Source organism: Cherax quadricarinatus, chromosome 26 (assembly GCF_038502225.1).
Source record: "Cherax quadricarinatus isolate ZL_2023a chromosome 26, ASM3850222v1, whole genome shotgun sequence".
Classification (NCBI taxonomy): domain Eukaryota; kingdom Metazoa; phylum Arthropoda; class Malacostraca; order Decapoda; family Parastacidae; genus Cherax; species Cherax quadricarinatus.
Window position 1 is genome coordinate 14323765 of NC_091317.1, and position 15581 is coordinate 14339345.

A 15581-nucleotide genomic window follows, 5' to 3' on the forward strand; every position below is an offset into this window, starting at 1 on the left:
AGACACCTGTGTGTTCGCTGCTTCTCACTGGCCAGACACCTGTGTGTTCGCTGCTTCTCACTGGCCAGACACCTGTGTGCTAGCTGCTTCTCACTGGTCAGTTCACTAAGTTGATTTAGATGCAGGTACACATATAGTTCAATGTGATAATGGTAAGTAATATCGACAAGTTGATAATTAAGACACATGTGCAGCAGTTAGGTATCTTTATTCCGAAACGTTTCACCTACACAGTAGACTTCTTCAGTCGAGTACAGAGAAGTAGTTTTGAGGCGGTCCTATAGTGTCCTATAGGGAGGAGCTGCTGACCACAGGGAGGAGTACAAGATCAACAAGTACAGGGACTTAAGCCAACAGTATCAATTTGCCCCAGTGGGATCAGAGACCTTGGGATCATGGGGGAAAAATGCCACACGTTTCCTTAAAGAATTGGGTTCCAGACTCATCGACACCACCAGGGACCCAAGGGCAGCCACTTTCATGTTCCAGCGCCTCAGCGTCGCCATCCAGAGGGGAAATGCTTGCTGTATACTGGGCTCGCGTCCGGCTTCGGAGGAGATGGAGGAGATGGAGGAGATTCATAACCTTAGATATATTGTACCAATGTATTCATGTTTGTGTTTTCTATCAATGTATTCTGTCTATTAATAAAGTACATATATAATATAAATTATATATATTTTATTATTTTATTTTTTTTATTATCACACTGGCCGATTCCCACCAAGGCAGGGTGGCCCGAAAAAGAAAAACTTTCACCATCATTCACTCCATCACTGTCTTGCCAGAAGGGTGCTTTACACTACAGTTTTTAAACTGCAACATTAACACCCCTCCTTCAGAGTGCAGGCACTGTACTTCCCATCTCCAGGACTCAAGTCCGGCCTGCCGGTTTCCCTGAACCCCTTCATAAATGTTACTTTGCTCACACTCCAACAGCACGTAAAGTATTAAAAACCATTTGTCTCCATTCACTCCTATCAAACATGCTCACGCATGCCTGCTGGAAGTCCAAGCCCCTCGCACACAAAACCTCCTTTACCCCCTCCCTCCAACCTTTCCTAGGCCGACCCCTACCCCGCCTTCCTTCCACTACAGACTGATACACTCTTGAAGTCATTCTGCTTCGCTCCATTCTCTCTACATGTCTGAACCACCTCAACAACCCTTCCTCAGCCCTCTGGACAAGTTTTGGTAATCCCGCACCTCCTCCTAACTTCCAAACTACGAATTCTCTGCATTATATTCACACCACACATTGCCCTCAGACATGACATCTCCACTGCCTCCAGCCTTCTCCTCGCTGCAACATTCATCACCCATGCTTCACACCCATATAAGAGCGTTGGTAAAACTATACTCTCATACATTCCCCTCTTTGCCTCCAAGGACAAAGTTCTTTGTCTCCACAGACTCCTAAGTGCACCACTCACTCTTTTTCCCTCATCAATTCTATATATATATATATATATATATATATATATATATATATATATATATATATATATATATATATATATATATATATATATATATATATATATATATATATAAGCGAAAATTTGTGTATGTGGGAGGGTTGTGTGGGTGGGCGGGGAGAATCGCGAGGGTGGGTCGTGAGGGTGGATCGTGACTTGTGGGTGGCGAGGGGTGGGTCGTTAGGATGGGTCGTTAGGGGTGGGTCGTAAGGGGTGATTTGTGACGGTGGGTCTAGAGGGTGGGTCGCAAGAGGTGGGTCGCAAGGGGTCGGTCGTAAGGGGTGGGTCGTATGAGGTGGGTCGTAAGTGGTGGGTCCAGAGGGTGGGTCGCGAGGGGTGGGTGGTGATGGTGGGTGGCTGGTAGTGGTGTAGTCTTGCGTCAATATTGGCAGCATCGACCTTCTGGCAACACCAGCTGCCAGCTTCCCACGCTGCCACCACCACACCACTCTAACCTCACCCTTAACTTCCCCTTTCACAAAAACCACACTAGCTTGCCACCCTCTCCACCAGACATCCAACAAAAACACGCCATTAGCACTCTTATCATCCTCTAAACATAAAGACCAAATTTCCATGCACTCTACAGTTTATTCAAACACTCCCAACAGAACAAGGAGTCTTACGCTTTACGACAGAGGGACTTAACGTCGATAGTTCCCTGCTAGGAGGCTGAGAAGGACGTCTCAGCTGACAATTTGAGACAATTTAGTGGTGCACGACGGTAATGGCGGGCGTAAGAGCCGTGGCTTAGCTAGAAAAACTGGCCATTAATATTTGGCCGTGGTTGCCGGTGCCTTAACAACGTCAGGGTAAGCCAGGGGGGGATGGGTGAGCTGGCTTGGCTTAGCCACATTAACCCGTTTATTATCACCATCTTGGAGTCTCTGGCAGCGCTTTTGTTATTGTTCAGTAGCGGACCTTTGTCTTGTCTTACCTCGCTAGTATTGTTGTGGGGGGGGGGGGGGGTAACGTTAGCACAGCGTTAATGAGGCGTGTGACAATTAACGAGTATCATGGGCGATTGTGTAACTTACCTATGATTGTACTCACCCAACTGTGGTTGCAGGGTTCGAATCACGGCTCCCAGCCTTCCTGCTGGCTACTATTGCCTTCACTCTGACAGCTGTCTTACCTGTGTGTCACCAGGTGATATGTACCTTCATATATATGTAATGAGAGAGATAACACAAGGTCTCTAACAAGGTTATCTACCAGTGGAGCTAAACTAGAGATACTTCTGCCTTCTACAACACTAGTCACAGACTTAGTATGAAAACGACGGTTTGAAAAGCCGGATTTAAAGCTGGGCCGCATTTTTTTTTTCATAAATAATAATCAAAAATTTTGTAAGTGTTGACACTCGAGTATGGAACCTACGTACAAGTGTATTCATAATTTCATGTGAAGGCTGCATCTATTTCCTAGAAGGGCCGCATGTGGCCCCTCGGGCCGCAGGTTGGCGACCCCTGCCCTAGAGATATGATAGAATAATGTATCAGTGTATCAGAGTACTGTATCAGAAGTCACTTTCTCTCTCTCTCTCTCTCTCTCTCTCTCTCTCTCTCTCTCTCTCTCTCTCTACCTTTGTTCTGGTTAAAATATATCTGTTCTTAGGCTAGATCATAACAATATCATTGTGAGGCTTCGTTTAACCTCCCACAAGAGGATTCTCAGCTATATGCAAGATATGCAACTGATTACAACCCCCGCCCCCACCTCCCTGATCAGGTCCACGTCAGGGTGTCAGGGCTCATCTTGTAAAAATCTGAAATGAATTTCCTATAGACAGGTTAGGTTAGGTCAGGTTTGTCAGGAAACAGGACAAATGTTACCCGAAGTGGGTCATAGATGATGACCAGCTGCTGGAACTATACCAGGGACCTGACCAGCCAGTGGTGGCTGCCATAGATGATGACCAGCTGCTGGAACTATACCAGGGACCTGACCAGCCAGTGGTGGCTGCCATAGATGATGACCAGCTGCTGGAACTATACCAGGGACCTGACCAGCCAGTGGTGGCTGCCATAGATGATGACCAGCTGCTGGAACTATACCAGGGACCTGACCAGCCAGTGGTGGCTGCCATGGTCTTGGCTACACTGGAAGACAACCTGTCCTACACTGACTCTGGGAAAGCCCTTTGGAAAGTGTGACCACGGGGTAATTGCGCAGAAAATGCGTGCGAAAGAAATGAGTGGAAATGTGGACAGATGGATATTTAACTTCCGAACCAAGAGAACACAAGGAATAATATGTTGAAAAATGGTATAAAACACCGTCAGGTTGATAAATAAGACACATGTGCAACAGTTAGGTGTGTTTATTGTTGGATAGTTTCACCTACACAGTAGCCTTCTTCAGTCTGGTACAAAAATGTTGGCAGAAACACCAGAGATGTGAAGACGATATAATCAGTCCATCACCCTTGAAGACGTAGTTTTGAGGTGGTCAGTCCCTCTGCCTGGAGAAGAATTTTGCTCCATAGTTTGGAACAATATGATATCGTCTTTACATCTGTATTGCTTCAGCTCATTCTTCTGTACTCGACTGAAGAAGCCTACTGTGTAAGCGAAACGTTTCAACAATAAAGATACCTAACTGATGCACAAGTGTCTTAATTATCAACAAGAAGTAATAGCAAACAGAGAGAAATTTGTGGCTGCTACAGTGAGGTGTGTTGTTCCTCAAGGCACGGTGCTCTCCCTACTCCTCTTTCTCATTCTCATATCTGACACAGAGACATAAACCACAGCACTATATTATCTTCGCAGAGAGTGTCATCCACAGAAGACACAGCGAGCCTTCAGGCTGATATAAACCAAGTCTTGTAGTGGGCTACTGACAACAATATGATGTTTAATGAGGCCAAATTTCAATTATTATGTTATGGAAAAATGGAGGAAATAAAAACAAGATCGGAGCACAAGACAAACTTGAATCATTTACAGTGTAAAGTTGCTGGCACCACAGAGATAAAACACACCAAAAACTGTATAAGACAGTATAAAATTTATGATAGTCGTGGTGCTGGTGGTGGTGGGGGGGGGGGTAACCCCGTCATGAATGAAAGGAGGGTGTTGGAGAGTTGTGGTCCCTTTACACTTGCTGTGTTCCCTCAGCGTACTCATCGCTTCCCTGCTTTTCACCAGAGGGAGCCTGCACTGTCTGCCAAGTCTTTTGCTGTCATCCGTAGCGATTTCGGTGTGCAGATCTGGGAGCAGTCCCTCCAGAATCTTCCAGGTGTAGATTATGATGTATCTTTCTCGCCTACATTCTAAGGAGTACAATTCAAGGGACTTCAGGCGCTTGATGCTGAAGGTTCTCAGTGCATTTTTCAGTTCTGCAGTTTCGCCAATATTCCAGCCTAGAAAGAACGAATGACCCGAAGAGCATCATCACTGGCTTGTTATCTCTTGTTTTGAAGGTTCTAGTTATCCAACTTATCATTTTCCTTGCAGTTGCAATAACAATATTGTTACTCATTTTAATTGTGAGATCTTCTGTCATTATGACTCCCAGGTTTCTCCATAATTAATACCAGTGTTCCAGAATTTGTACCAGTTTTCCAGAATTTGTACCAGTGTTCCAGAATTTGTACCAGTGTTCCAGAATTTGTACCAGTGTTCCAGAATTTGTACCGGTGTTCCGTCTCGAAACTGTTACTAGTTCAGTCACAAAAGAAAGAGCTAAACCCGTAAGAGTTATCCGGAAGGAAGGAAGGGGATAACTAATAAAATTCCACCTCCACGTCTTTGTTGGCTCACAACCGAAGGCCTGAGGGCCGCTCCCGGAGCGGGTAGGGAGGCGAGATGACTCCTGACACCTGCTGTGCCCTATTCACCTCTTACCTCATTTCCTAGTAATTTCAAGTTACTTTTCCACTATATATCTGCCAGAAACTATTCACCATTGTTTCAAGAATCTTCTGTAACCTTGTTACCTCACACCAAGACACTCCTTAATATCTGTTGATGTGTATAACAAGGTCTCTCGCCCCTCCAGTCTCTGTGTCTCTCGCCCCTCCAGTCTCTGTCTCTCGCCCCTCCAGTCTCTGTGTCTCTCGCCCCTCCAGTCTCTGTCTCTCGCCCCTCCAGTCTCTGTGTCTCTCGCCCCTCCAGTCTCTGTCTCTCGCCCCTCCAGTCTCTGTGTCTCTCGCCCCTCCAGTCTCTGTGTCTCTCGCCCCTCCAGTCTCTGTGTCTCTCGCCCCTCCAGTCTCTGTGTCTCTCGCCCCTCCAGTCTGTGTCTCTCGCCCCTCCAGTCTCTGTGTCTCTCGCCCCTCCAGTCTCTGTGTCTCTCGCCCCTCCAGTCTCTGTGTCTCTCGCCCCTCCAGTCTCTGTGTCTCTCGCCCCTCCAGTCTCTGTGTCTCTTGCCCCTCCAGTCTCTGTGTCTCTCGCCCCTCCAGTCTCTGTGTCTCTCGCCCCTCCAGTCTCTGTCTCTCGCCCCTCCAGTCTCTGTGTCTCTCGCCCCTCCAGTCTCTGTGTCTCTCGCCCCTCCAGTCTCTGTGTCTCTCGCCCCTCCAGTCTCTGTGTCTCTCGCCCCTCCAGTCTCTGTGTCTCTCGCCCCTCCAGTCTCTGTGTCTCTCGCCCCCACAGTCTCTGTGTCTCTCGCCCCTCCAGTCTCTGTGTCTCTCGCCCCTCCAGTCTGTGTCTCTCGCCCCTCCAGTCTCTGTGTCTCTCGCCCCTCCAGTCTCTGTCTCTCGCCCCTCCACTCTCTGTCTCTCGCCCCTCCAGTCTCTGTGTCTCTCGCCCCTCCAGTCTCTGTGTCTCTCGCCCCTCCAGTCTCTGTCTCTCGCCCCTCCAGTCTCTGTCTCTCGCCCCTCTAGTCTCTGTGTCTCTCGCCCCTCCAGTCTCTGTCTCTCGCCCCTCCAGTCTCTGTCTCTCGCCCCTCCAGTCTCTGTCTCTCGCCCCTCCAGTCTCTGTGTCTCTCGCCCCTCCAGTCTCTGTGTCTCTCGCCCCTCCAGTCTCTGTGTCTCTCGCCCCTCCCGTCTCTGTGTCTCTCGCCCCTCCAGTCGCTGTGTCTCTCGCCCCTCCAGTCTCTGTCTCTCGCCCCTCTAGTCTCTGTGTCTCTCGCCCCTCCAGTCTCTGTGTCTCTCGCCCCTCCAGTCTCTGTGTCTCTCGCCCCTCCAGTCTCTGTGTCTCTCGCCCCTCCAGTCTCTGTCTCTCGCCCCTCCAATCTCTGTCTCTCGCCCCTCCAGTCTCTGTGTCTCTCGCCCCTCCAGTCTCTGTGTCTCTCGCCCCTCCAGTCTCTGTGTCTCTCGCCCCTCCAGTCTCTGTGTCTCTCGCCCCTCCAGTCTCTGTGTCTCTCGCCCCTCCAGTCTCTGTGTCTCTCGCCCCAACAGTCTCTGTGTCTCTCGCCACGACAGTCTCTGTGTCTCTCGCCCCTCCAGTCTGTGTCTCTCGCCCCTCCAGTCTCTGTGTCTCTCGCCCCTCCAGTCTCTGTGTCTCTCGACCCTCCAGTCTGTGTCTCTCGCCCCTCCAGTCTCTGTGTCTCTCGCCCCTCCAGTCTCTGTCTCTCGCCCCTCCAGTCTCTGTGTTTTGCTGAGTGAGTTATGGTGTTATTTTCTAGTTCTTGTCCTCACTGATCACACTACTCTCCCCTGACCTCCCTGACTGTCTACCCAGTCATCTCTCCCTAAATCAGGGAATGGGTTGGGGTTCTAACCCCACCCATGGTAAGTGAGTCCTCAAACTCACAGGCCAGTGCGTTAACCACTCGACCAACTGACTCCAATAAGATTCATCCAGTAAGGTATAGTTCTGTACACCATAGGAAGGTTAGCATGGGCCACCACCAGAACATCCACGCTGCAGCGTGGCTGCTCTGGGAGTCATCTGTAAAAATCTGCCTTTGCGGTCACAGTGGTGGCCTATGTTAACCTTCCTATGGTATACAGAAATATACTTTGTTGGATGAATCTTATTGGAGTCAGTTGGTCTAGTGGTTAACGCACTGGCCTGTGAGTTTGAGGAATAACTTGCCCTGGGTTCTAACCCCACCCATTCCCTGATTTTTATGCAATATTCTAATTATGACCTCATTAATCTCCTCTCCACTCTCTGAATCTCTCACGGATACAATCATATCACCGTAATATCGCATCATCTACAAATTTTACCATTTCTTGGCTGTTAGTCCCAGTTCTAGATTAGAAATATTAAAAAACAAGACTTGACCAAGACCCTACCCATGAGGGACCCCACTCGTCACGCTTCACCAATCAGACACTCAGATATTTAAAACAACTCTGTGTTTCTTGTCAGTAAAGTAACCAGTGATCCAGGAGACCTTTAAGTAGCAAGGTCCGATGTTGTGCTCAGTCGAGTACCTAGGAGTCGAGGCACACTACAGTCGTAAGGGACTTGGTAATTCTAACTATCGTAAAAACAGGTTGAAATCTCCACTATGTCTAGTAGACAGCAAACAATCTCAGTGCGAGAACCACGTTCGTGATGTTATTACTTGATTATAACTTTTAAGAAAGGTAACGATGTTGTTCCTCATCTCCCCAGAGGGGAAGAGAGAGAGAGAGAGAGAGAGAGACGGGGGGAAGGAGAGTAGGGGAGGGAGAGTAGGGGAGGGAGAGTAGAGGAGGGGAAAGAGGGGAGGGACGGGGTACAATGACAGTCATGGAACACATCAAATATTCATTAGCGGCGTCACGGGTCGTTGAGGATTGTACCAGGTGTCGTTGTTCATTGTCAGAGTCAACACAGGTGAGAACCCTCACACTTGTCACCACCCTTACTCACTCACCTCATTCACTCATTTACTCACCTCACTCATTCACTCACTCCGTCACCTCATTTAGTCAGTACTAAGTCACAACTGACCCACAATACCGTGTCTGAAATAATTCTCAACTGACCCACAATTTAGCGAGACCACAGACGAGGTTTTGGTCCTTCCCGGACCGTCATCATTCCACAAGACAGGTCAGGCCAGGCCAGGTCACATCTACTGCTATTCTACTTTCTACTAGATGTGCTAATTAGCCTCACTAGGCTCAGATAGTCTTCTAGTTTATGATGGTGTTCTATCGTTCTATTGTTATCTATTTTATATTGTCTGCCTTCGCGAACTGCCCAGAACTGTCTTCAGACGTCAACAAGACACCAGAGCTGTCTCCAGACATCACTAAGACGCCACAAATTTCTTCAGATGTCGGTAAGACTCCCGAACTGTCTTCAGACGTCGGTAAGACTCCTGAAGTGTATTAAGACGTCAGTAAGACGCCACACACCTCTCTCTCCAAAGCCAATAAGAAGCCACAACTCTCCAAACATTAATATAACGCTAGAACTGTCTATAGACTTCAATAAGACGACAGAACTGCCTCCAGACCTGAGACAGCTTCAACGAGATCGTCAATATCAGTCAGCAGCCGCTACAGCTCCCAGGAGATTAGATCAAGAGAGCCAGGCGGTCAGGCAGCAGCTGCTGCTCAAGCAACACACCTTCCCTTCAGTGTTCTCTCCTCCCCCGTGGCTCTGGCACCTTCCCAGGCATCCACTGCTTTCACCTCAGACTCCCCAGCCTCACCAGGACTCAACCTAGCATCTAGCTGCGTCTGGCACCTCTTAGCTGCGCCTGGTACCTCCTAGCTGCACGGAGACTCCTCTTGGCATTATTCCTGGTACCTTCTAGGTTACACTGGCATCTTTTAGAAATCTCTGTCCCTCACCTGACACTCTTCTAGAAGTATTTTCTACCCTCTCCCAGGTTCCTATCAGCACTCTCTCTCTTGTTATCCTGCCTCAGATCCTTTACAGGATATGAGTCCTTCATTCCATCCCTGTGTTTTTAGAGGCGTGCAGACAGCACAGTTCAGATGACCTTAATACTTGCGTCCCATCCTTCGGAGTCTAGATATTTTTTTTTTGTATATTAATATATAAGCCTGTAGTTTTACGCCTCCTGTCTATTTTTTTTTTCAAAATTGGTTCAGTTATGAACAAAAAGACACAATGCCGTGACTAAACAAAAACACAAATTACCCGCACATAGGAGAAAGAGAAAAAACTCATGACGACGTTTTGGTCCGACTTAGACCATTTACAAGTGACACTGACAGAAGAGAGTGAGGGAGCCAGTATATATAGTCGAGGAGGACAGGGACGGAACCAAGAGAGGAAGAAAAAGATGTAGTGGTAGTGGTAATACTGGTAGTGGAAGTAGTAGTAGATGTGACAGTGGCAGTAGAAGGTAGGGGCAGTAGTTTTTGCCACAAGAGATAGAAAGAGGAGAGAAAGGAGTAGTAGTAGTAGTAGAAAAGGTAGAAGGAAGAAGCAGAAATAGTGACTATCAGTTTTTTGACTCAGAATTGTCCACTCATCGCAATTCGTTCTCTGGTCTTGGCTATCATTCCGATTTCATAAACTCTTCTTTCTCATGTGTTAAACGGACTTTCTTCTCTCCCTAATTCTCTACTCCTGTGAAATCTCCTGTTCTCTGCCTTCCCTATATTTCCAGCTTTTGTAATCTCAACAACTCTCTCCATTCCTTACACATCAAACCTACTTGTCGCCAAACTAACACTCTTCGCAGTAATCTAGTTCGTACCTCTGCTGCTGTTGGTGCTTCTGGAGTCTACACTATTTCCTGCACCTCTTGTCTTCTTCAATACTTTGGAGAAACTGGCTGCTCTCTTTCTGACGGACTTAAAGAGCAGAAAAACAGTGTTAGGCTTGCCGACACTAGTAATGTTCTTTTCTATTATGACAGAGATCACAGTCATCCTATAGACTGGTCCTCTGCCAAAACTGTCTCTCCTACTTTTAGCCTTCACAGTCGTCGTCTTGTTGAAGCACCTCTTATACACAGCTTTCCTAGTATGATTCTGAATCTTAGTTGTGGCTGTGTCTCTGCAGATGCCTTCCTTTCTCTTTACATTATCAAATGATCCAAGCTTCAGAACACCCGTGACTTGACCTGATCGTTTCTTCTCTCCGTCTCTTCTCCTTTCCTATTTTTCCTTATTTCTTTGTTTTCTTTTTTTTCTTCTGCCCAGTATGTACTGTCATTCAGTCCCTCCCCTCCATTGTGTTGTTGGTCCTACCCCTTGTAGGTCCTTAGCTCTGATGCAGTGCTCGTTGTAGGTCCTTAGCTCTCCTGTAGTGCTCGTTGTAGGTCCTTAGCTCTGATGCAGTGCTCGTTGTAGGTCCTTAGCTCTGATGCAGTGCTCGTTGTAGGTCCTTAGCTCTGATGCAGTGCTCGTTGTAGGTCCTTAGCTCTCCTGTAGTGCTCCTTTTTCTTGTCCTTAGACTGAACCTACTTCTACTCTGCTACCTCTACCATTCCTTACTACTATTACTGCTTCTATCTTTTCTACTACTATTACTACTATTGTCTCCTTTCTCTCCCTTTTCTATCTCTTGTGGCAAAAATTGCTCCCCCTACTTTCTACTGCCACTACTACATCTACTACTACTTCCACTACCAGTATTACCACTACCACTACATCTTTTTCTTCCTCTCTTGGTCCCGTCCCTGTCCTCTTCGACTATATATATACTGGCTCCCTCACTCTCTTCTGTGTACAGGTTATCTGTGTATTGTTCAATTATAGCTGTTTACCCCTGTCCGCCAGCTGTCTGTCTGCTATTCAGTGATTTTATATATTGTGAGTTAACCAAGTATTTATCTTTGAGTTTCTAAGCTATTTTGTTACTTAGTATTGATCCACAATCCAGTTCAACCTTAACTGTTTAATAAGAGGAACTACAGTGTCGGACGATGGTGACCCCGTGTCATTGGTGATGTGGATGTCTGACACGTGGTTTGACCTGGACTGAAGCTTGGTTTGACTTGGATTGACGCGTGGTTTGACCCTGTGCCAGCAGATGGAGCGTGGAGAGGCAGCGTGCCGTGTGTGCGGCGACAAGGCTTCGGGGAAGCACTACGGTGTTCCTTCGTGTGATGGCTGCAGAGGATTCTTCAAGAGATCCATCAGACGTTACCGTAACAAGTGAGTCTGGCTTCTCTCACTCTTGCTGCTACTGTTACTGTTACACCTGCTGTTACTACTACTACTACTACTACTACTACCACAATTACTACTACTATTACTACTACTGTTGCTACTACCACTACTACCACCACCGCAATTACTACTAATAATAACAGTAGAACCACCACAATTACCACTACTACTACTATTACAGTTATTATTATTATTATTATTATTATTATTATTATTATTATTATTATTATTACTACTACTACTACTACTACTACTACTACTACTACTACTACTACTACTACTACTACTACCACTAATACTAGCACCATAGATAAAACTATCACCACCTCTACAACTATTACGACTATAACTACTACCATCTCTACTCCCTCAGGACTCTAGACTACGTGTGTAAGGAAGCTGGCACTTGTGTGGTAGACGTTACTAGGAGGAACCAGTGCCAGGCCTGTCGTTTCAAGAAGTGCCTAGATGTCAACATGAAGAAAGATGGTAAGTAGCACTCTGACGTCACTAGGAAGACGGTAAGTGGCACTCTGACATCACTAGGAAGATGGTAAGTGACACTGACGTCACTAAGATGGTAAGTGGCACTCTGACGTCACTAGGAAGATAGTAAGTGGCACTCTGACGTCACTAAGAAGATGGTAAGTAATACCCTGACGTCACTAGGAAGATTGTAAATGGCACTCTGACGTCACAATGAAGATGGTAAATGGCACTCTGACGTCACTATAAAGATGGTAAGCGGCACTCTGTAGAATTTATCTGAAAACATTAAAATAATAATAATAATAATAATAATAATAATAATAATAATAATAATAATAATAATAATAATAATAATAATAGTAATAATAATAACAATAATAATAATAATAATAATAATAATAATAATAATAATAATAATAATAATAATAATAACAATAATAATAATAATAATAATAGTAATAATAATAATAATAATAATAATAATAATAATAATAATAATAATAATATCCCAGCACTCTCTGCCCTGACACTAGTTTTACTAAAAACTCACTCCCAGGGAGTAGGTACACACATGTGTATGGTGGGTTGTATGTTGGTGCCACATACACACCTTAACACTTGTTAACATGACATTAGCTGTCACTAACATGTGTGTGTGTGTGTACTCATCTAATTGTGGTTGCAGGGGTCGATTCATAGCTCCTGGCCTCGCCTCTTCACTGGCCGCCACTATGTCCACTCTCTCCCTGCTCCATGAGCTTTATCATGCCTCTTCTCAAAGCTATGTAAGGTACTTGCCTTCACTGTGTCACTTTCCAGACCGTTCCACTTCTAGACAACTCTGTGACTGAAGAAATACTTCCTAACATCCCTGTGACTTCCAATTGTGACCCCTTGCTGCTGTGTCCTTTCTCTGAAACATTCTGTCCCTATACACCTTGTCAATTCCTCTCAGTATTTTATATATCGTTATCATGTTCTTCCCTATCCCTCCTGTCCTCCAGTGTCGCCAGGTAGATTTTCCTTAACCTCTCCTCGTAATTCATTACTAAGGTGTCGGAACGCTATTCTTAGGTTTGCCAGTAGCTTATATGCTGCAGCAATTATTTGGCTGATGTGCGCATAAGTAAATTTGCTTGGTATTATACTCGCCCCAAGATCCTTTTCCTTGAGTGAGGTTTGCAGTCTTTGGCCACCTAGCTTGTTCATGACTTGGCACATGGTGGGGTTAAACTCCAGGAGCCAGTTGCTGGACCAGGCTTACTTACAGCCTGTCCAGATCCCTTTGTAGTCTTACCTGATCCTCATTCAATTGAATTCCTCGCATTAGCTGCACATCGTCTGCAAACAGGGACACCTCTAAATCTATCCTTCCGACATGTCATTCACATATACGAGAAACAGCACTGGTCCTAGTACTGACCCCTGTGGAACCCCTCTCGTTACAGTGAAGTGACTTTCCTGTTATACCTGCCTGCTCCTTAAGCTTTCACACTAATCTCTTGTGTGGAACTGTGTGGAGAGCTTACAGTCCAAGAGTTAGCAGTCCACTCACCCCTCTCTCTTTCTTATGTCTTACTTCCATCACCTATCGGTAAAACTCCAGTAGGTTTGTGACACAAGATTTTCCTTCCCTGAAATCGTGCTGGTTGTCGTGTATACTTTTCTAGATGCTCCACCACTCTTCTGGTAATCTTCTTAATGACTTTGCATACTATACATGTCAGTTACACTGGTCTGTAGTTTAATTCTGCTTGTCTGTCTCTTTTCTTAAAAACTGGGACTACGTTTGCTGTCTTCCACACCTCAGGTAGTAGCCCAGTTTCGAGATATGTTGAAGATTGTTGTTAGTGGCACACACAGCGCCTCTGCTTCCTCTTTCAGGGCCTATGGAGAGATGTCCGGCCCCACCACCATTGAGGTATCTAGTTTACTCAGCAGCTTCTTCACCTCCTCGTCGGTTATTTATATTGTGTCCAGCACTTGATGGTGGATCCCACCCTTCCGGATTTCTGGAGCCTCTTCTGTCTCCTCTATAAATACTATTTCCTTTATAAATCTCGTATTGAGCTCTTCACATAATTCTCGGTCGTTTATTGTGATTTTCCCTCCTTCCTTCCTCAGCCTGATTACCTGATCCTAGACTTTTGTTTTCCTCCTGATGTGGCTATACAATAGCTTTGAGTCAGATTTAGCTTTCGATGCTATGTCGTTTTCGTACTCTCGCTGGTCGCTGGGCCTCCCTCATTATCTGTGCATATTCGTTCCTGCTTCTTCGACTAATCTCCTTATTTTCCTGGGTCTTTTGTCTTCTATACATTTTCCATTCTCTAACACAGTTTTGGTCTCTCTACACCTCTGGGTGAACCATGGGTTCATTCTGGTCATCCCATTATTTCTGTCTCCTTGCATTGTGTTGTCAAGTATTTCATTATTTCATTTACTGTGTGTGTGTGTGTATGTGTGTGTGTGTGTGTGTGTGTGTGTACCTAACACTACAGGACAGTGTAGCCACACCAGAGTTGGTGACAGGCTGTGAGACAGTGTTGCCAGCTAGCAGCAGGTGGCTGCTCTCAGCAGTGTTCCCAGACAAGAGGGGCGGCGCCCCTCCAACAAGACACATCCATCCCGCTTGCATAACTTAGTACCCCGTGGCGGGGCCCAGGAGTACATATACTCTACATGCAGAGTACATAATGAGTACATAGCGAGTACACAGGACAAGAGGACAGCTAGGAGAGGCTCCTTGCTCCATACTGAGGCTACCTCTGAGAGACTAGCAAGTCTGGTCGCCTCTAAGGCAGTGTGAGTGCGTGGGATGAGAATGGTATAGCTGAAGGCTCTCTCCCTACCCTCCTCACTGCCACCACCAACTAATCTAAAGGGAAGAAAACATGAGTGTTCGCATATTTAATAGAAGACGGGGGAAGCAGAGACGATACAAGTACTAAGTGAAACTACCACTACAACTAGCACTTCCTATACTACTAGCACTACCACTACAACTACTATTATCACTAGCACTACTACTAGGAATACTACTGCTAGCAATACCACTGGTACTAGCACGATCACTACTACTAGCACTACCACTACGACTAGCAATACTACCATTACTAGCACAACCACTACTACCATCACTACGACTACTACTAGCAATACCACCACTACTAGCACTAACGCCATTACTAGCACTACTACTGTTAGCAATATCACTACTACTAACATTACTAGTACCACTATTACTAGCACTACCATTACTCCTGGCATTACTACTAGCACTACTACTACCACTACCACTTCTACTAGCACTACCATTACTAATAACAATACTACTACTACCACTATTATTAGCACTGCCATAGCTACTAGCACTACCACTACTACTAGCACTACTACTGCTACCACTGCCACTACGACTAGCACTGCCATTACTACTAGCACTACCACTAGCACTACTACTGCTAGCACTACCGCTACTACTATCACGATCACTACTACTAGCAATACCACTACTACTAGCACGATCACTGCTAGCATTACCACTACTACCATCATTAACACTACTACTAACACAACCAGTACTACTAGCACTACCATTACTAGCTCTAAGACGATTAATAGCACTACCA

General features: G+C 45.9%; 1 protein-coding gene across 1 annotated transcript in view; it reads left to right on the forward strand.

The window, feature by feature from the left end:
- Positions 1 to 8950: 8950 nt before the first annotated feature.
- The window catches only part of LOC128691572 (photoreceptor-specific nuclear receptor-like), a 41752-nt gene continuing 35121 nt past the window's right edge, over positions 8951 to 15581 (forward strand). Inside the window, exons 1-3 of the mRNA XM_070088794.1 lie at positions 8951 to 9114; positions 11321 to 11445; positions 11834 to 11949. Of these exons, the coding sequence (XP_069944895.1) occupies positions 11321 to 11445; positions 11834 to 11949 (241 nt within the window). The 5' untranslated portion in view covers positions 8951 to 9114. The remainder of the gene's footprint in view (positions 9115 to 11320; positions 11446 to 11833; positions 11950 to 15581) is intronic.